This window comes from Doryrhamphus excisus, chromosome 19 (genome assembly GCF_030265055.1).
Source record: "Doryrhamphus excisus isolate RoL2022-K1 chromosome 19, RoL_Dexc_1.0, whole genome shotgun sequence".
Lineage (NCBI taxonomy): Eukaryota > Metazoa > Chordata > Actinopteri > Syngnathiformes > Syngnathidae > Doryrhamphus > Doryrhamphus excisus.
Genome location: NC_080484.1, coordinates 14,272,901 through 14,294,240, shown reverse-complemented (window position 1 = coordinate 14,294,240; position 21,340 = coordinate 14,272,901). Strand labels below are relative to the sequence as shown.

Here is a 21,340-nt window from a genome sequence, read left to right as displayed (position 1 = left end):
TAGGTATACACATGGGGTGCCATGATAGCTATTAGGTATACACACGTGCACAGCCAGGGGTGCCACGATAGCTATTAGGTATACACACATGTACAGCCAGGGGTGCCATGATAGCTATTAGGTATACACATGTGCACAGCCAGGGGTGCCACGATAGCTATTAGGTATACACACGTGCACAGCCAGGGGTGCCCCGATAGCTATTAGGTATACACACATGCACACCCAGGGGTGCCATGATAGCTATTAGGTATACACACGGGGTGCCACGATAGCTATTAGGTATACACATAGGGGTGCCACGATAGCTATTAGGTATACACACATGTACAGCCAGGGGTGCCATGATAGCTATTAGGTATACACACATGCACACACAGGGGTGCCACGATAGCTATTCGGTATACACACATGCACAGCCAGGGGTGCCTGTAATTTTGATCATGATCATGATCATCATGGGCATGATTCTTGATTGTTGGTATGCTTAGAAAGATGTCTAGAGGTTAGAGTGAATGACGCGTCCACCCTGGCAGCGTACGTATCCAGTACTGTTGAAGGATGCCCGGTGGGATACGCTGTGGTGGTTTATGTGCATACTTTCCAAATATGAGCTCAAACTCTGCATACATTTTTCATGACACCAAAGCCAACAGGGGGTGGTATGCTTCCATCTGCCCCGTCCACTCAAATTAGCCAGGCCTCGCATCCAGCAGCATCTGGTTCCAATATGGAGCCAGGCGGAAGGGTGGGTGCCTCGCTGTGTGGTGGAAAATACATCCTACCGTACCTTTAAATAGCCCTGTGGAGGCTGGGGATGGACGCTTTGCCGTGTTGCCCCATCCTGAGCATCTTTGTAACACTTTAGTAGTCAAGCGGGAATGCCGGCAGCGATGTTTCCCAGAGGGTCGAGCGATGGACCGTCGTGAGAAGTGACGCGCTTGTCCACAGCCCTCAGAGCGCCATGGTGCACGAGGAGCATCGGCCACCCCTTTCAAGGGCTGGGATTCTTCCCTTCTGGTGCTCTGCTGAGGTTCTCCTCTTCTTCTTCTGCTCCCTGGCTGATAGGCACTGCAGGGCCAGGGCTTGGGGCACACGGCACCTGTGCCCCAAGCCCTGGGACTCATTTCACGACAGGTCAGAACCTGAAAAATGCAGAAGATTGACTGTTTGGACATGTGGGCATTTTTGGGTCAGAACCTAAAAATGTCCCAAATGGTTGAGGGCGTGGGAGGTTAGCATCAGCAAGGGCATCCGGGGGGGTGGCTGAGGTAACACCAACCATGTCATTGACTCTGGTGGCAACGTCTGACAGTGAATGGCGAGGGTGACAGGGATAGCAGTAAATATTTACTATCCATCACATTAAAATAGAAGTAAAAACTCCCAAAATTCTCGAGGTGCCCCCCAACCTCCACCCTCTGGACCCCTGCCAGGCCTTGACTGGTTTCCAGCAAGCCATGAGCGAGGAGAACTTCCAGCCAGAAACGCGCAGCGATCAGATACAGACTGATGACAAGGCGCGGAGAATTGATGACAAACTCTTGACAGCTTTGGCCGAGGTCTTCAGACCCGACCCGACTGATGAAATATAGATTGCAGCGCCTGAAACACACACACGCACACGCAGGGCTGAAGATGCTTGCATAATGTCTTTGGCCGGGAACGGGAACGTGCTCATGAAAGCCTGACCGCCGCGAGCATCAAACATTTTACTTTTGCACACGACTTGATGCTGGCCTCTTTAGTCCTGTCCTGTACGGCATCCCCATATCACCCCAGCACTTCCTTAGCGATATGGACAGCACATGATGCCCCCATGATGGTGTGCAAATAAGACCAATATCATGGAGGCGAAATAATGAGGGCTGCACGGTAGTAGAGTGGTTAGCGCTTAGACCTCACAGCTAGGAGACCAGGGTTCAATCCCACCCTCGGCCGTCTCTGTGTGGAGTTTGCATGTTCTCCCCGTGCATGCGTGGGTTTTCTCCGGGTACTCCGGTTTCCTCCCACATTCCAAAAACATGCTAGGTTAATTAGCGACTCCAAATTGTCCATGGGTATGAATGTGAGTGTGAATGGTTGTTTGTCTATATGTGCACTGTGATTGGATGGCCACCAGTTCCAGGGTGTACCCCGCCTCTCACCCCAAGACAAAGACAGCTGGGATAGGCTCCAGCACCCCCCGCAACCCTGGTGAGGATAAGGTTGGTAACAGCATCGGAGTTCCTGCATTGATTCTGTGACAAGAGCGCCTTTCCTGCACATGTGCGTTAGGGCATACACATGGGAGGGGTTGGGTATGGTGGGGTGGGGTGGCTTTGTTATCACGCCGGTGGCCTGTGGCTGTGATTAAGTTGTTTTCACTATCCTCTGCTGTCCGCAGCTCAGAGAGATGTCGCAGTTATGGCAGGAATGCCTGAGCGCAGAGGCCAAGAGAGGGTCACGGCGAGGATGTAAACATCAACATTTTCTTTCTTTAAAAGGATTTAGGCCGACCTGACAGCGCTTGGGGGGGGCAGATTCAGCGCCCCTGATCCCTCAGTCCGCACCTGGCCCAAGGCGCGGGCCTCCGACCAGCTTACCTGCACCTAATCCTCATCTGAAAAGCAGAAAAGTGACCCTAGATCAGCATCTTAGCGCGGCCGAGGCTTAGCTGGCGGCGGGGCTGTTGCGGCGTGTACGGATTGAGAGAAGGGATTTAGCTACAGATTGCGATCAGAGCGGACAGGAGGGTCTTTTGCTTTTTTTTAACGCCCTTTCTGGATGCAAGCCAAGGCCGACCTCGGACAATAGACCCTTTGTGAGCTGATGATTGACACGTGGAGCCCGGTCTGATCCATCCCTGTTCCGACATCTGTAACATCCACCAAACGGCCCGGTCGGTCAGCCACCATTCCAAGGAGAAGCTCTTCTTCCTCAGCAGAGCGCCGCATCGCTCTTCCAGCTGCGTGGGGATGGTTTGGATTAGCCCCCGCCGTGCCCCAGAGAGCGTGCTGTCATGATGCACATTTCTGACAAGACCGTGACACTCGATATGTCGGTCAACTCCCAGGTCCACGTTGGTTTCACCAAGCCAGGAATACTGGATCCTAGGGACTTAGACTTACAGAGCTGCAGCCCCATCTACCGTTGCACCACCGTCACGCCCAAATCCTTTCACGTTATTGCTCACACCGTCCTATCGGAAAGCAGATTCCAAGTCACTGGCCTCGCCCCCCCCCGGGCCTCCCAGACATGAGCGTGTTTATGCTAACGCAGCACGGATGTGGACCTTTTTTAGACTGCGGCCGCAAGCTTGTCATCTGCAGCAACCCTTCTGCTGGCCTCCGGCCCCAGCCTGCAGAACCTGGACCGCGATGTTCCTACAGTGTGTGCAATCCGGCATCATGGATTGTGGGAGTGTCTGGCAAGAACAGGGGTCTCAAACATGTGGCAGGCGGGCCAAGTGCGGTTGGGAGACCCGACCTTACCGGGCAAGCGGTGGACTCACGGTGAAAGAGGAGACCCGTGTTCGATTCCACCCTCGGTGCATGGGTGGGTTTTATTTGTGTACTCCGGTTTCCTCCCCCATTCCAAAAACATGCTAGCTTCATTGGCGACTTCAAATTGTCCATAGGTATGAATGTGAGTGTGAATGGTTGTTTGTTTATATGTGCCCTGTGATTGGCTGGCCACCAGTCCAAAGACGGCTGGGATAGGCTCCAGCACACCCGCGACCCTAGTTGAGGATAAGCGGTAGAAAATGAATGCATGAATGAATGACAGGATTAGCATGCTCATGGGCACCAAACGTGAGCGAAATCTATCCTCTCCCTCACTTGTCTGACAGACGAGAGGCTCAAACGCCTGCTTTGACGTTCCAGGTGCTTCGCTACACATCTTAAAGAGGTCCGTCAAACCACAGACGTGGGAGCCGTGCATTAGATCATGTCATCTCTCAGCTAGCATGTTAGCTCTTTAGCATCACATAGCTATACCGGTGTTGCTCCCATGGCATCTTCCCTTGGAGAAGTGCAGCGTTTAGTACCACTTGGAGGGGAATAGTGGGCGTGGTCGAGGACAGCTCATTAGCATTAAAGCGACACACCCCAGCACTTGTAAAGCATCTCTAAGGCTAACCCACTTTTACTGGACTATTGTATTAGATACAAAACCCCCGCTTTCCTAAAGGCCAGGGGGAACCAGCGTGTGAGTAGTGTGTAATTTGGTCAGGTCTTGTCGGCACCAAGTAGAAAAAGACGCCATTACATGTATTTGTGACTTGTTGGCAGTATTTTTTTTGGGGGGGGGGTCTATTTTGAGGTCTGAGGTAATGAGGTCTTTGTGACAGAGTGAAACCGGCCCAGCTGCTGGTGACTGATGTCTTGCACTTCCTGCCGTGTGAAAAGGCCTCTGTGTGGTCCCTCGCTATTGACATCACACACAGGGGGAGGGCGGAGGGGGGGGCTGTCATCTCTGCAGCTATTTGATATCCACCAATCGTTAGCCGCTTGTTGACATTACCAACCGACCTTTGTTTTGTTTTTGCTACCACGTACGTACATGACTCTGCGTGTGTACATGTGTACTATGGGAACCGTGGTTCTCAGCCCGGCAGTGTAACCCAAGTTGGAGTGAGGTGAAGGGTCACTTATTGAACTTGAGTGACACCTCCCATTCCCAGCGCCGCTACCACTTTGCCACCTCTCTTCCTGGGGGTTTGTTTGTTTTCTCTCCCGGACTCTCCTGGAATGACTGTTTAACACACACACTCAGACATGTTTACACTGCATGTAACACGCCTGTGTGATCTTGCAAATACATACATGTACATATGTACCTGTATATATGTACATTCGTGTACATACATACTGTGTGTATACATACTGTCCATGTTCCCTTCCATGCCAGTTGTGTATGTTTGTGTCCTATTATGCCGGTTGGGGGCGTGTCCAGACTGTCACGTGTTCCGCGTTTGGCTCCCTTCCGGGCATCTGCCCTGCCAATCCTACCCGGATGTGCCTCGCTAAACCTTCAGAGTTGCATCCTCCTTGCATCCTAAACAGAGCAAGACTCACCGCGGGGTATTTTTTATTGTTGTGCCACAGCGCCCTCTGCTGCTCCAATTCATGTAATGACACGTAATGACTTGATTGTCTCCAGGGTATTTTTTTTTTTACTTCTGTTGGAAACGCACCGACCGTCCCACATCTTGTAATTGCTCAACAGAGCCACACGAGGGCGCCCGTCATTTGCAATAGTACTACTACTGCCGGCGTTATAATAATGTCACTCGCTATCGCTTGCTTTTTTAAACACACGTCATCAAAAGTTCATTTTTGTCGTTTTTCACCCCCCATATTTCACTCTAAAACTGTAATAATGGGTTAATACCCGATAATTTCACAAAAAAATCCATAAATTCAGAAAAAAACTGGTAGTAAAGAAGCAAACCAACCTTTGGAACACTTGCAGTGCGGCAGTCATCCACACGAGGGGGCGCGTGTGCAGCGTGTGCAGGCCTCCTCGTTTGGGTTCATGCAGGGGCCAATGCAAGCTGTGGAGCACACAGACAGACCTCCAGTCTCCCCGCGAGCTTTGTACATCAGACTCCGCATTTCAGCACGACTAGCCTGCCTCATTTCAACCACTTTAAGGTATGAGACATTTGATTTGCTAGCCTTTGTGCCGCCATATTGCCATTCATTTGAAAGGCAGGCTGTCAGAAATGACACATCATTCTTGCCCTGGTCTGAAGCCCTGGTTTTTTGAGTGCACTGGTGCTATACACTAGAGTGACTTTCATCATGATTCAGAGTGCATGAGAAAGTTGCAGCCTCTCCAACCATGCTACATTTCTGTTCTGCTGCCCCAGCAACCCTAAACACATTCTGGTGGGTCGGAAGACACGCCTAACTCACGGAAACCCGGCCTGGTGCCACAACCAATCGCAATGGTGCCCTGGTTAACGTCCTCAATCTCTTCCAGAAGGTCCAACTCAAACCAAAACAGACTCTAACCAAAGCTTATTTTCCCCCATCAATCACTGGTGACATTTATCAAACTGAAAGGAAAGCAAAAGTCTGGAAGATGCCTTCAGGCTTCTGTCCACGCCAGCTCTCTCTCACCAGCCTCCACGCCACAGCGAGGGAGGGAAGAGACGGATGCGCCAACCGTCTGAGTCACAGCCGCCGCATCCTCCCTCCGAGGGCCGCTGATAGCTCGGATTGAAAGACACAAATTCAAGCGGACTGGCGTGGACATACAGACTCCCCCCAAGAGAGACACGGCTGTGGCCTGCAATGTAGAAGAGATGTATCTGTCCTGTGTCAACTCTGAGTTGGGCCTCAGGGCGGACGGGGACGACGGCCGTGAAGGCGTTGGAAGGGTGACTCAGTCTGGGTGTAAAAAGATGATGAAGTCTTATTCTTACATAAATAATATGCTTTGTGACTCATCCCGATACGCAAGCTATTTTCTGTGTCAGCCGTCACGCTGCCTCCCTCCGTCAGGGCTTCATGTACCGGCATGACAGCTGGGACCACAAAGACCACAGGATACCTCAGTCCCTGTCCCCAGTCCGCAGTTCCCTGTCCCCTGTCCCCAGTCCCTTCCCTGTCCCCAGTCCCTAGTTACCTGTCCCCAGTCCACAGTGCCCAGTTCCCTGTCCCCCGTCCTCTGTCCCCAGTTCCATGTCCTCAGTCCCTTTCTGCAGTCCCCTGTCCCTGTCCCCAGCTCCCTGTCCCCAGTCCGCAGTTTTCTGTCCCCTGTCCCCAGTCTGCAGTCCCCTGTTCCCAGTCCCTAGTTCCCTGTCCCCAGTCCACAGTTCCCTGTCCCCAGTCCACAGTTCCCTGTCCCCAGTTCCTTGTCCCCAGTCTGAAGTGCCCAGTTCCCTGTCCCCCGTCCCCTGTCCCCAGTCCCTGTCCGCAGTCCCCTGTCCCCTATCCCCAGTTCCCTATCCCCAGTCCCCCGTCCCTGTCCCCTGTCCCCCATCCCCTGTCCTCAGTCCCCGCCCCCTGTCACCAGTCCAGAGACAGGGAGTTGCTGTATGTTTTATTTAGCCAAAAGACCTTCAGGCGCACTTCAGACTCCAGTGACTCAATGAAGTGATTTCAAGTGCAGTCGTGAGGAAGAGGAGGAGTCAAGTGGCTCCGAATGTGACAAGACTTCCTGCTGAAGTCTTGGTTGACAAAGGGCGTGCTTCTTTTTCTACTGGACTGCTGGTCTTTACCTGCACGGCTCAATCTATTCTTCAAAAAGGTCAGAGCAAACTACCTGGGGGGGGGGGGGCGTCACTGCAGCTGACAGGAAGAGGCTGGACAAGCTCTGTCCTGGGACGTCCTCAAGAACAGGCAGCAGGAGGTGGGCAAGCGGAGGATGACAGCCAGGCCGTCCTCCATGATGTCCTCCACAGTGATGATGGCTTCACAGTATCACATGACACACTCTACCACCAGCTACCACCAAATAAAGACACCATAGTTAACATGATTAACATAGCAATACAAGCTGCACACTGACTACTCCAAAGCATCCTCGTACTTCCTTTGCCAAGTTGCCAAGACATGCTGACAAATGATGACGTCATACTTGGATAGCCATGAGGGATGGTCAAGCGTAAACACCCAGGAAAGAAGCCCCTTATTGCCTCTGACGCATGGGGGCGCTAGACGCCTTTCAACCTCATCCTTCTGTGCATCACCCCCCCCCCCCTCCGCTTCTTCATTCTCCCAGTCAGTAATTCAGTCAGTCAGTGAGCCAGCTCCTCGCGTCCACCCACCAACCCCCTCAAACGCGCACACACACACAGCTCTCCATACCGGGACGCGCCGCCGTCAATGCGGGCTGCTCGGCGCACTGGCAGCGGCCGAGGGCTTCCCGTCTGCTGCCCGACCAACCCCCGCTGGTTGTTGTTTTTTTTTTTGTGAGAAGATAGATCAGCGAGGAGGAGAAGAGAGTTTTTTGGTGTAGTTTTGCGTGCGGAGGAGTGGATGAGTCAATGGCAGGGGCTCAGCCTGGAGTCCATGCGCTGCAGCTCAAGCCGGTGTCCGTGCCCGAGAGCCTCAGACGGGGCAACAAATTCATGAAATGGGACGATGTGAGTCCGTTCTTCTATTTGCATCTATTTCGCATTGCATGCATGTTGCAGACCGTATGACTTCATTCTTCTTCTGTGCAACAGCGTGGTGCGTTCACTGACCACTGGCGGCACAGGGAAAGTCCGTCAAATGAAAGCGGTGAATGTTTCTTGGTTGTATTGTGGGCATCACTTGAGTTGACTAATCATCCGTCCTATCGTGCCCCCACCCCCCACGCACCCCCCCCCCCTGTTATCATTGCCTGTGCTCGTAGACAAATGACCTTGATTATAATTGATTGCGGGGTGATGTTGAGTGGCCAGTCCAAAGCGAACACAGCCCTTTACATCATCCTAGTAAACACGCCATAAGCAGCAGCAGCAGCAGCATCTTCTTCCACTCTTCTGTGGCGTTACCATAGTATCCTGCATCTCTCCCATCCTCCTGTACGGATGAGCATTCCAGCCACTAAATGATGTCTGGAGATAATCAGGTGGGCGCCCACCTGTGCGTTCCTTTTTCTCCGTGTTAACGCCAAGGACATTCAAGCATCGGCGTAGATGTTACGTAATCCTATAGTAACATTAGATCATCTTTACAAAATGAGCAGTGCCACGGATCCTAATGATCCTAATCACCACACTCAGGTGACTCATGCAGGGTTCCTCTACCTCAGGATCCCCTTGCAGTCCAGCTACGTTCAAAGCTAACCACGCAGTGTTTCAGTCTAATTTGGGCCAAAAAGGTGCTGACCGAAATGGTCACAGGTCACCACTTTGTCATCCGTCTTTCATGCGAATGGGATACATATTTATATCCCTTCTTCCCAGTTAGGACCACAAGATGAGACCCTTCTGAAAATAATGAGGCACTTTGTATGGTTTGTCACACGGTGGAGATATATCTGAGACACGTTAAGAAGCATTGCATTGATTGAGACACAGAGTATGTAGTGCTGCATTGCATTACTATGGACTTAGCATGGACTTAGCATGGACTTAGCATAGCAATAGCATGGCCTTAACATGGCATTAGCATGGACTTAGCATGGCCTAAGCATGGTATTAGCAACCCTTAGCATGGCATTAGCATTGCATTAGCAAGACCTTAACATAGCATTAGCATGACATTAGAATGGACTTAGCAAGGACTTAGCACGGCATTGACATCTGCATCTTTTAGAGCATATGCCATTAGTAGGTGAACATAGCATACTAGTATTTGTGTAGTAGTATTTGTTCAGTGGCTACTTTGCCTTAGCATGGCATTAGCCTTGCATTAGCATGACCCTGGCATGGTATTAGCATGGCCCCTTGGCATGGCCCCTTAGCATGGCATTTGCATGGCATTAGCATGACCCTAGCATGGCATTAGCATGACCCCTTAGCATTGCATTAGCATGACCTTAGCATGTCATTAGTATGGCCCCTTGGTATAGCATTAGCATGGCTCTTAGCATGGCATTAGCATTGCATTAGCAAGACCTTAACATAGCATTAGCATGACATTAGAATGGACTTAGCAAGGACTTAGCACGGCATTGACACCTGCATCTTTTAGAGCATATGCCATTAGTAGGTGAACATAGCATACTAGTATTTGTGTAGTAGTATTTGTTCAGTGGCTACTTTGCCTTAGCATGGCATTAGCCTTGCATTAGCATGACCCTGGCATGGTATTAGCATGGCCCCTTGGCATGGCCCCTTAGCATGGCATTTGCATGGCATTAGCATGACCCTAGCATGGCATTAGCATGACCCCTTAGCATTGCATTAGCATGACCTTAGCATGTCATTAGTATGGCCCCTTGGCATGGCCCCTTGGCATGGCCCCTTAGCATAGCATTAGCATGGCTCTTAGCATTGCATTTGCATGGCATTAGCATGACCCTAGCATGGCATTAGCATGACCCCTTAGCATGGCATTAGCATGACCCTAGCATGGCATTAGCACGACGCCTTAGCATGGCATTAGCATGGCCCCTTGGCATGGCCCCTTAGCATAGCATGAGCATGGCTCTTAGCATGGCATTTGCATGGCATTAGCATGACCCTAGCATGGCATTAGCATGACCCCTTAGCATGGCATTAGCATGACCCTAGCATGGCATTAGCATGGCATTAGCATGGCCCCTTAGCATGGCATTAGAATGGACTCAGCAAGGACTTAGCACGGCATTGGCATCTGCATCTTTTAGAGCACATACCATTAGCAGGTGAACATAGCATACTAGTATTTGTGTGGTAGTATTTGTTCAGTGTCTACCTTTAGAGCATATACCATTAGCGGGTGAACATAGCATACTAGTATTTGTGTGGTAGTATTTGTTCAGTAGCTATCAGCTTCGTGCCAGGGCCAGTATCTGCACAACGACATGGCCACCAGGCCCTTTTCCCTGTAAAAACACAACACGCTGGGAAAGACACAGACGGAATCTGTCCTTTGTTTCATTAGCCATGCCCTCCTTCCTTCCTTCTTGCATGGCTTGACGGAAAGAAGCCGGAGGAGTGGCTGTGACGGGCAGACAGCAGCACAGACGGAGAGCGTGAAAGCTCAAGAGGATTGGGACGCAGATGAATCAATTTGGTGCTTTTGTGGTTTTGGATGACATGCGCCTTCCCAACATCTCTTAACGGGAAATGGTCGCGCCAGAAAATTGCAATATGTCCGCCGCATACTCACGACTTGGCCTCGGGTTTCTGGTTAACATCATGAAGTTCCCAGATGATGGATCAATGCTGTAATGCAGCCACGGGGCGTTTGGGGGCGTGTCCCACAAGTCACTTTGTCCATAACAACACGCGCGTTTGTTCGAAAGAAGCCGAGACCATGAATGTATGCGCTAATCCTTACAAAAACCCGTCGATGCCACAAAATCAACACTTGTCATCCCAGTGTGGCGGGAATAGCACTAATACCAGAAAAAGGGGCGTCCTGGCTGGTCCACCAGTATTAGAGAACACTAGCATGGCTGATCTGTAGAGCAGATCTACTGTCTTCTCCTAAGCAGGGAAGCTCAAACTTCCATCTCCCCCCGCTGGATCCCCAGGCGACTGGAGCCTTTGTGATACCCTGTGATATGAGTACATACAGATTATGTAGTATTTATTAAGCTTGTGAGGTATAAAGCCATAACAAGCCAGATATGATGCTGCATTGATATCAGCCTCCTGGATAAGAATCGGCCATAAGCCATCTTGAGATGAATGGATTGTTGGTATGGCAAGATAAGCAACCACTTGACAGTACCCCAAACAACCAGTGTAAGGAAGGGAATAGCGTTAGCAGCATGCTAACTAGTCACTGGGAAAGATTAGCAACATTAGCGACACATGCGTACATTGTAGCCATCTTATTGATGGTATTTATGATATGTTGTGTAAAAGCATGAACCATCAGTGCCGGTCTGGACTGAAGACATATACACATTAGCACTCATTAAGCTCATCAAAGAAAGAAGGAAAAAGGCTAAAAAAACAGTATAGTGGGACAAAGTTACATGGTGCCTTCAAGGACCATCCAAGTCGCTGCTTGTAACAACATAAACATGTGGGATTTCTAAGCGTATATTAGGATTATTTGAATCAAATAAAGGCCCATATGTCACAAATTGGTGGCATGGGGGTCGTGTGGTTAGCGCGCAGACATCACAGCTTGGAGACCAGGGTTCAATTCCACCCTCGGTCATCTCTGTGTGGAGTTTGCATGTTCTCCCCGTGCATGCGTGGGTTTTCTCGGGGTACTCCGGTTTCCTCCCACATCCCAAAAACATGCTAGGTTAATTGGCAACTCCAAATTGTCCATAGGTATGAATGTGAGTGTGAATGGTTGTTTGTCTATATGTGCCCTGTGATTGGCTGGCGACCAGTCCAGGGTGTACCCCGCCGGATAGGCTCCAGCACCCCCCGCGACCCTTGTGAGGAAAAGCGGTCGAAAATGAATGAATGTCCCAAATTGATATCCGTTTACATAAAATGTGATGTAGTTATTGAAATAAAAAGTGTTACTCTTTTATTATGACGCCTGAATGTTTCGCAGGGCTGAGTGGTTGGGGTCCTGCCTTTGGGGGGGATATGATGGTATGAAGTGTAAGAATGACGCCTGTAGCGTGTACTCTTGGCTCCTTTATGTGGGAATGAAAGATCCATGCCGGATTTCCACATTTGAGGAGTCGAAGAGGAAGCTGGAGACCCCCGGATGACCAAGCCAGCAGACCCCCACTAGGCCGCCTTGGGGATCCGTGCCCCCCTTCATTGAACTTGACTTTGCAGGTGGTGCTCCAAGTGCCCCGACTTTTCCACTGCTTGGTTCCATGGCGTCCCGTCTCGGCGATGGTGTGTCACATGTTGCTGTCAGATGTCCAACACCTTCTAACGGTGGATGGTGTGGATTTGGGAGATAAAAACCCCGCCTTCTTTCCGTGCTGATTGGCTGCACGCGTGAGCGCACACATGCGGCACGCATTCCGCCGCATTGTGGCATCTCCTGCCTCGCTAAGACTGTGCAGTCATGTGAACGCAGCCATTCCCCGTTCCTCTGGAGTAAGCCCCCACCACCCTTGATAGATGTCTCAGGATGGGCGTGTTGCCATAGCGAATGTCACCGTGGCGCATGCCTCCGGGCTGCCATTAAAGCGTTATTGTCTTATTGAGGTTTCCGCTGCACAACTAATGGCTTTACTCGCCCTCTCCTCGTATACGCCCCCCTTTTAATGTCAATCCTTTGATGGCGGCCCTGCGCCAGATGGGGTCTCGCCCGAATATGACGACTGAGCAGGCCATTAGGCTTTATCTGCCAACGCGGCACCGAGACCTCATTAGGGCTGTGCGTTGCCCCCGTTAGCTTCTCAGCCGCTCAGGTGCAGAGAACGGCGGAGCGGCGTCTCTCTTTATGGATGCTTCCAATAATACGGGGGCGGCCGTGCGTGCATCGGGGTCAGACCAGTGCAGGGGCTCGGAGGAAGATGAAGTAACGGTGATGCTAGCTTCATTTCTTATTGACTTGCATCGCTCCCTGTAGACCCACATCGTCTTCAATCCTCCTTAGCACCCCCCCAGCTTGCTGTTTGAATGTTGGCCGCGATAAATGCTCAGCCGCTCCTTAAGCTGGCACTTAAACGGCCTTCCCTGGGAGACCTCGAGCTGGGGGGGTGGGCTGCCAGGAGGCAGGAAGCCATCCCCAAAAGGCGGCATGATGTTGTGTCTTCTGTCTACCTGCTCCCTGGCGCCTGTCCTTTGGAAAGTCCTTTTTCAGGACCACATAAGCCAGACCGGCGGCTTTAAAGGACACCTTGATAGAAAAAGATGTCCGCCATCAAGGAAACATGTTTGCAGGGGCGCGTGGGGACATGCCCACTGTCTACTGTGTATAAAACGTTGAGGATGTGTGTAATATGTGTTTGCTAACGTTACTGGACAGGAGCTGTCCATTGTTGCTTTGGTGTCACCATACGCACAACACTAACATACTTCTATGTTGTCCTCCAGGATTCCACCACCGTGACCCCCGTCACCTTAACCGTTGACCCCAAAGGATACTTCCTGTACTGGACTGACCAGAACAAGGTGAGATTGGGACGATGACGATGCTTATTTTTTGGGGGTGCGTAGATGATGCTGCAAGCTCTACAGGAGCGTTGTGTGTGGCTTGCCCATGGGGGCAATGAAAGAAAATACCATCCCGTTCCCTCCTTTGTAAAGACGTCTGTGAAAGGTTGCCTATTAAAATGTCCAACAGTAAGACAGCCATAGCGTCCCCGCAGGGACATTTCCAGCAAATTGAGATAGTCTTGGTTTGCTTGAGAAGCTCAAAGTCAATACAAGCCGAATAGGTGCAGTCTTAGGATGTCAGTTGGTTTGATGCCGGCCCACATGACGGCGTCTTCCACGCAGGAAGTGCTGACACCACGTAGACGCACACACGTCGTGCTGTCTCGGACCACCCGAGGGTGGGCGAGCCATCCACTCAGTCTTCCGATTGTCTCGTTGGCATCTCCTTGGACAGCCAGGCTACTTTCTAGACTCCATGCATCCATTTTCCGCCGCTTATCCGGGTCCGGGTCGCGGGGGCAGCAGTCTTTTAGTCGGGAAGCCCAGACTTCCCGGTCCCCGGCCACCTCCTCCAGCTCCACCGGGAGGGACACCAAGGTGTTCCCAGGCCAGCTGTGATACATAGTCCCTCCAGCGTGTCCTAGGTCTGCCCCGGGGGCCTTTTCTCGGCTGGGCATGCCCAGAACACCTTCCCACAGAAGGCACAATGTGGCCTTGACTGATGTCTACAGTTGTTAGTGGTGGTAGCGCCACCTACTGTTGGGAAGACATGTCATCCTGAGGGTCGGGGGGGTGCTGGAGCCTATCCCATCTGTCTTGGGGCGAGAGGCGGGGCCTTGGACTGGTCGCCAGCCAATCACAGGGCACATATAGACAAACAACCATTCACACTCACATTCATACCTATGGACAATTTGGAGTCGCCAATTAACCTAGCATGTTTTTGGAATGTGGGAGGAAACCGGAGTACCCGGAGAAAACTGGGAGAACATACAAACCACACAGAGATGGCTGAGGGTGGAATTGAACCCTGGTCTCCCAGCTGTGAGGTCTGTACGCTAACCATTCGACCGCCGTGCTGCCTCCTGGAGGACCAAAAAGCCTCAAATAAGAAATGGAGTCTGTTTGGGTGAGCAGAGATAATGAGGAGCGAGTGGGACTCCCCGCAAAGAAACCAGCTTTGACATGCAGGTTCTCATTATTTCCTGCCGCTAGGGGAGGACTGAGAGTGGGCTGGTTCCCCTGGAAGCTCTTTACAGCGGCAGCGGAGCTCTATTACTGCGTGTGCACGTGCTAACGTAAAGCGTGTTTAGAAAGACCTGGTAATCAGTCCACTTTAAACACGGTCCAATGCTGCGTCCAGTTGTTATGTGCCCGTCAGGGGACCGCTGTGATGGCCTGCAGAGCAAGAGCATTCCTGGGATTCTTCCCAAGCCAAGACGCCAGCCCTCCAGTAAAGGACCAGTGCATTGAGGGCGACTGCTTCCTCCACAGCTGGGGTGTTTACTGACACTTCCACCCCAAAGTGGACACCCACATTACCTGTATTTAACATTCACTAATCACATTAACTCAGATTAACTCGGGCTCGGACACATCAAATCGATTTATTGCTGACAGACAGTTGACGCTGATAGTTTTTCTACCAAAGCCGATGCAACTTGAAGACTCCTAAGGTGTTCCTAATGAAGTGACTGCATGTTTGGTAACACCACATGAGCGCATTCCGCTAACGTCCCAGCAAGAACAGGTGCTTGTTTAGGAGTTAAAAATAATAGTGCCCGAATGGGGGTGGCGGGTGCAGGGCCCACGGTTGCCATGCCACCGCACTTGGACCACCTTGGAAATGTCACACTCGCTTCTTTTTGGGCCCCTGAGTTTCCCTACAGCCGCACAGTTCTTCTGACAGTATTGTGGTCCAATCAGCTGGCGTGACGTCCGCAGGTCTCTCCCGATGGCGTTCCCCCGAGCGCAGCAATTCTCCCTGATTACCCGGGGCTGCGTGCCCTCCCCCCCCCCGTTCCGTCAGCACTATATGACAGCGGCGCCGTATAAATCCACAGCCAATCTAAAGGAAAGTGAATTGTGACCTCTGGTGAGTTAGAACCTGGCAATCCACCGCCGGCCCTTTTTCATCCTTTGCAGTCCTGAGCCGGGCAGAGTTAGAAGGGAAAGAAAAGCTTCATTTTCACCAGGCAACGCACTTCCTGTGCGTTTGGTATGCACTTCTTTTGTGCTCACAAGTCAATGCCAGCAAATGAACAATCCAAAGAGTTTCTTCTCAGGGAAAAGTAAGTAAATGTGAAACACTTCTAGTATGCTAGGACTATGTTAAAAAGCCATAGCATTTCAGTATGTGGAATCAAACTATGGAATGGAAACATTTTTTTATTTTTTTTTTAAACTACAAAAAATTAAATACAAATTCAAAAAAATTACAAAAAATACAAATTCAAAAAATTAATACAAATTAATAAAATAAATTAATGAATATATAAATCAAAGAAATTTGCTAAATACAAGGATGAAGAGTCTTGAACCAGTCATGATGTGCTATATATATATCACTATATTGACACTTACTATGGTACCCATTATGGCATTGGATGCTCATATCACCTCCTACTTTGGTACGTGACAAAAATAAATTAATTAATTAATTTAAAAAAAACCTTAAATGATAATAGAAAAAAAATGTAAATTATATTATGGAAAGCAGGAAGTGAACAAATGTAACAGTTACTGATTGTAAAAGTACCAGATGGAGGGGTAGGATTTAATAAGCTGTGCTTCTTCCTACTCCTTTTGGACATGTGGAACTGTGAACTGATTATGTGATGCATTCAATTGTAATCTGATGCATGTGAAATATGAAATAAAAAAAATGAAAATAAACCATCAATGAAATAAAACCATTGCCATTACCGTTACCAGAAAGTGAAACAAATGGCGTTACCTGTGTTGCAGCATGGTTATTATGCAGACAAAAAATAAATAATTTAATTAAATTAAAATAAATAAAAATTAATAAAGAAAAATAAAAAACAAATAAAAATAAAAACTTAAACTATATTAGAAAGTAATAGATATAATAATATATAATACAAAATAAAAATGTAAACTATATTAGGAAAGCAGGAAGTGAACAAATGTAACAGTTAGTGATTGTAAAAGTACCAGATGGAGGGGTAGGATTTAATAAGCTTTGCTTCTTCCTACTCCTTTTGGACATGTGGAACTGTGAACTGATTATGTGATGCATTCAATTGTAATCTGATGCATGTTCAAATGAAATAAAACCATTACCATTACCATAGTGTACTCAGTGGGAAGATTTACAAAGTGGGATGGAGGGATCTTACAAAAACCTGTGGGACATTTTGATGGTTCAGGAGACCTGACCGTGATCAAAGAATTTCACAAAGAAGGATTCTTTTTTTTTTATAAATGCAATATTTTGGATAGTAAACTTCCTTACTACTATCCAAATACACCTTTAACACCATTAGAGACATGATATAACACCCCTATAGTTGCCTTTACACTCCTATTAACCGATATAGTAGACATAATAAGACATAATTAAGACATAAGACATTGCTGTATAAGTGTTCCGGTGGCGTGGACAGGAAGTGATGTGAGGGGTTCGGAGTTGAGTTTTAGGGTTCAGCTTACTGCGGGTGACTGCTATGCAACAGTAGCTACAGTAGCTAGTAGTACTGCTAGCGACTAGCTTCAGCACACACTGGCCCTGAATGCCTCAGGCTGCTAGCCAAAGGTAACGCTACATATGGGCGGCACGGCGGACTAGTGGTTAGCGTGCAGACCTCACAGCTAGGAGACCAGGGTTCAATTCCACCCTCGGCCATCTCTGTGTGGAGTTTGCATGTTCTCCCCGTGCATGCGTGGGTTTTCTCCAGGTACTCCGGTTTCCTCCCACATTCCAAAAACATGCTAGGTTAATTGGCCACTCCAAATTGTCCATAGGTATGAATGTGAGTGTGAATGGTTGTTTGTCTATATGTGCCCTGTGATTGGCTGGCGACCAGTCCAGGGTGAACCCCGCCTCTCGCCCGAAGACAGCTGGGATAGGCTCCAGCATCCCCTGCGACCCTTGTGAGGAAAAAGCGGTAGAAAATGAATGAATGAATGAACGCTACATATTGGAGCTTTTTGTTTTTGTTTTGGCCCTTTCTATGTTCTTCCAATTATGACATGTTAGCATCCATGTAGCTGTTACTACTTGCTCACAGCATGGATAGAAAACCTTGCTGGAGCACCTCCATATCTGGCGTAAGGATGGTGGCTGAGGAGAGGAACATCCCCATCCAGACATTGACACTTACTGATGTTGACCTTATATGTATGTGCGGGCGCTGTGCATTTTATATAGGGGATTTTTATATATGTGATTTATTGGTGGTCACTTCACTGTTATGACAGCCGGGCCCACTGCCGCAACATCTCGGTCTCAGGCAAGGCCGCGCGTTACGACAGCGGAGCTGCTGTTTTTTTCCCGGCTTCCTTGCGCAAGCGTCGACTGTCTTGGCGAGATGATAAAATGTTGACCCGGTGCATTGTTAAGTAGACGTGTGGAACCAGTCGGAGGCAGAACAAAATAAGCTTCTCTGCCAAAATGAGGGATTAGCCGCTCCTGGCTGACTTCAGAAGGCTTTGTTTGCGCCTCACTTAGTCCTTTTTTCACTCTCTGAATTTCGATTAAGACTTTTTTTCCACCGTACATCATAGTGCCATGGAAGAGGAGGCGGGTCATTTCCTGTCACAGAGTGGATTCTAAATACTCCTTGCTTCTGGAGGTGCCGGTGCCACCTTTGTAGTAAGCTCAGTAGGCCAACTGTCCGTCGGCGTTGGGAGACAGCGGTGTGCTTGACACACTTTGTTATCGTGTGAATACGATCTTAAGTCAGGGATTATGTGGGGAAAGTGTTGATGTGCTGGTGATAAAGTGCTGTGTCTGATTGCTTGGCTACAATCTGCCAGAGGAGTAAAGAGGATGATTAAGCGTCTCTTTGTCTCCCGGGTCCAGGTATTTATATCCTGTGATGCTGGCCCATTTCTGCGCCGCTTATTACAATAAAGACAATCCCGCCTTGTTGATTCATGCTGACAATCAAATGCACTTCAATCTTTTTCTTCTTCCCTGAGTAAAAATGTGTCATTTTTTGTAAAACCTCATATCGAGTGGACCCGGAATTGAAAAAATTGAATTTTAGTGCAAGATGCTGCATTAGAGTTGTGAGGTTTTTCTGTGTATTCATCCTTCGGGAACGTCATCAATGCTCCAACAAATCCGTTTCCGCAAAGTAGTATTCCTTAATCGGAAATAGAACAGTACAGTTTGGTAGTTTCAACTTAAAAGACCTGCTTATCACCTTTTAAATACACCCTACTACACTACACATCATTAGAGCCCACTAGACATGACATAGCACCCCTATAGTCACATTTACACTCCTGTTACCCAATATAGTCATCCCTTATTTACGGCCCACCGAGATATGTGCATTTCTGTGAATTAGGATTCAATATTAATAAAAGCTATAGGTTTTTAACATTGTTAGAGCCCTGTAGACATGTATAACACCCCTATAGTCACATTTACACTCCTGTTACCCAATATAGTCATCCCTTATTTACGGCCCACCGAGATATGTGCATTTCTGTGAATTAGGATTCAATATTAATAAAAGCTATAGGTTTTTAACATTGTTAGAGCCCTGTAGAGATGAATAACACCCCTATAGTCACCTACTATGCTTTGTTTATGTCACTTTAGCAGGCCAAGATATGCTTAGCCTCCAGTTAACAAGTTAGCCTCCCCAATGTACTTACGCTAAACTTCAGAAAGTTTTTCAATCAGAGTGAGCAAGAAGGAAGTAAAAGTACTGGACTGTACTGTCCAAAAAGAAAACACCTCAAGGAGGGAAAGCTGAGTGTTTTAACGTTTGGTGTTCCAAAGACTTTTGGTGATGAAGAAGCTGGTGCTGCACAATACATCAGCTAATGGTGCAGAGCAATCAGCGCTTGAGTGTCAGCCAAAAGCGTTTCAGGGCCAGCAGCCACCCAGGAAGTGGCACTTATACCACCCCCCCACCACCCCCCACCCCCTCCCACGCTGTTGGCCGTGGTCGGTAGAAGCTGCACCGCGGCCCACGGGTTCCTGCCGTGAAAACCACCTTTTAGCTTAGCTCCTCTCAGCGGGATACAGTCGCCAGAAATCTTCTTCAGTCTGACTTTTGCTTTCTTGACTACCCCCCCCCCCCCCCCCCCCCCATTACAGCTCTTGTTCTGCACTTCTGTTTGTGGAAAAATACAAAGAAATAGAGCACATAGAATGAAACATGGAATGAAACATGGAATGAAACATGGAATGAAACATGGAATACATAGAATGAAACATGGAATACATACAATGAAACACAGAATACATAGAATGAAACATGGAATACATACAATGAAACATAGAATGAAACATGGAATACATACAATGAAACATAGAATGAAACATGGGATACATACAAGGAAACATGCAATACATACAATGAAACATAGAATGAAACATGGAATACATAGAATGAAACATGGAATACATAGAATGAAACATGGAATACATACAATGAAACATGGAATACACAGAATGAAACATAAACAGAGTGAAACATAGAACACATAAAATGAAACATAGAATACATAGAATGAAACATGGAATACATAGAATGAACCATATAGAATGAAACATGGAATAAATAGAATGAAACATAGAATGAAACATAGAATGAAACATAGAATGAAACATGGAATGCATAGAATGAACCATAGAATGAAACATGCAATAAATAGAATGAAACATAGAATGAAACATAGAATGAAACATGGAATGCATAAAATGAACCATAGAATGAAACATGGAATACATACAATGAAACATAGAATGAAACATGGAATACATACAATGAAACATAGAATGAAACATGGGATACATACAAGGAAACATGCAATACATACAATGAAACATAGAATGAAACATGGAATACATAGAATGAAACATGGAATACATAGAATGAAACATGGAATACATACAATGAAACATGGAATACACAGAATGAAACATAAACAGAGTGAAACATAGAACACATAAAATGAAACATAGAATACATAGAATGAAACATGGAATACATAGAATGAACCATATAGAATGAAACATGGAATAAATAGAATGAAACATAGAATGAAACATAGAATGAAACATAGAATGAAACATGGAATGCATAGAATGAACCATAGAATGAAACATGCAATAAATAGAATGAAACATAGAATGAAACATGGAATGCATAGAATGAAACATAGAATGAAACATAGAATGAAACATAGAATGAAACATGGAATGCATAGAATGAACCATAGAATGAAACATGGAATAAATAGAATGAAACATAGAATGAAACATAGAATGAAACATGGAATGCATAGAATGAACCATAGAATGAAACATGGAATAAATAGAATGAAACATAGAATGAACCATAGAATGAAACATGGAATAAATAGAATGAAACATAGAATGAAACATAGAATGAAACATGGAATGCATAGAATGAACCATAGAATGAAACAAGGAATACATAGAATGAAACATAGAATGAAACAAGGAATACATAGAATGAAACATGGAATACATAGAAAGAAACAGAATGAAAGATGGACTAC

General features: G+C 47.8%; 1 protein-coding gene across 3 annotated transcripts in view; it reads left to right on the top strand.

The window, feature by feature from the left end:
* LOC131107633 (1-phosphatidylinositol 4,5-bisphosphate phosphodiesterase beta-1) overlaps positions 1-21,340 on the top strand; it is a 90,336-nt gene that overhangs the window by 8,834 nt on the left and 60,162 nt on the right. The window contains exons 1-2 of one of the 3 annotated variants that reach the window (XR_009120289.1): positions 7,770-8,080; positions 13,547-13,624. Coding sequence is in view for 1 of the 3 variants with exons in the window: in XM_058057843.1 (XP_057913826.1) it covers positions 7,982-8,080; positions 13,547-13,624 (177 nt within the window). In the remaining 2 variants the exon portion in view is untranslated. Of the gene's footprint in view, positions 1-7,769; positions 8,081-13,546; positions 13,625-21,340 lie in introns of those variants that run through there. The other 2 variants (XM_058057843.1, XM_058057844.1) reach the window with 2 other exon arrangements.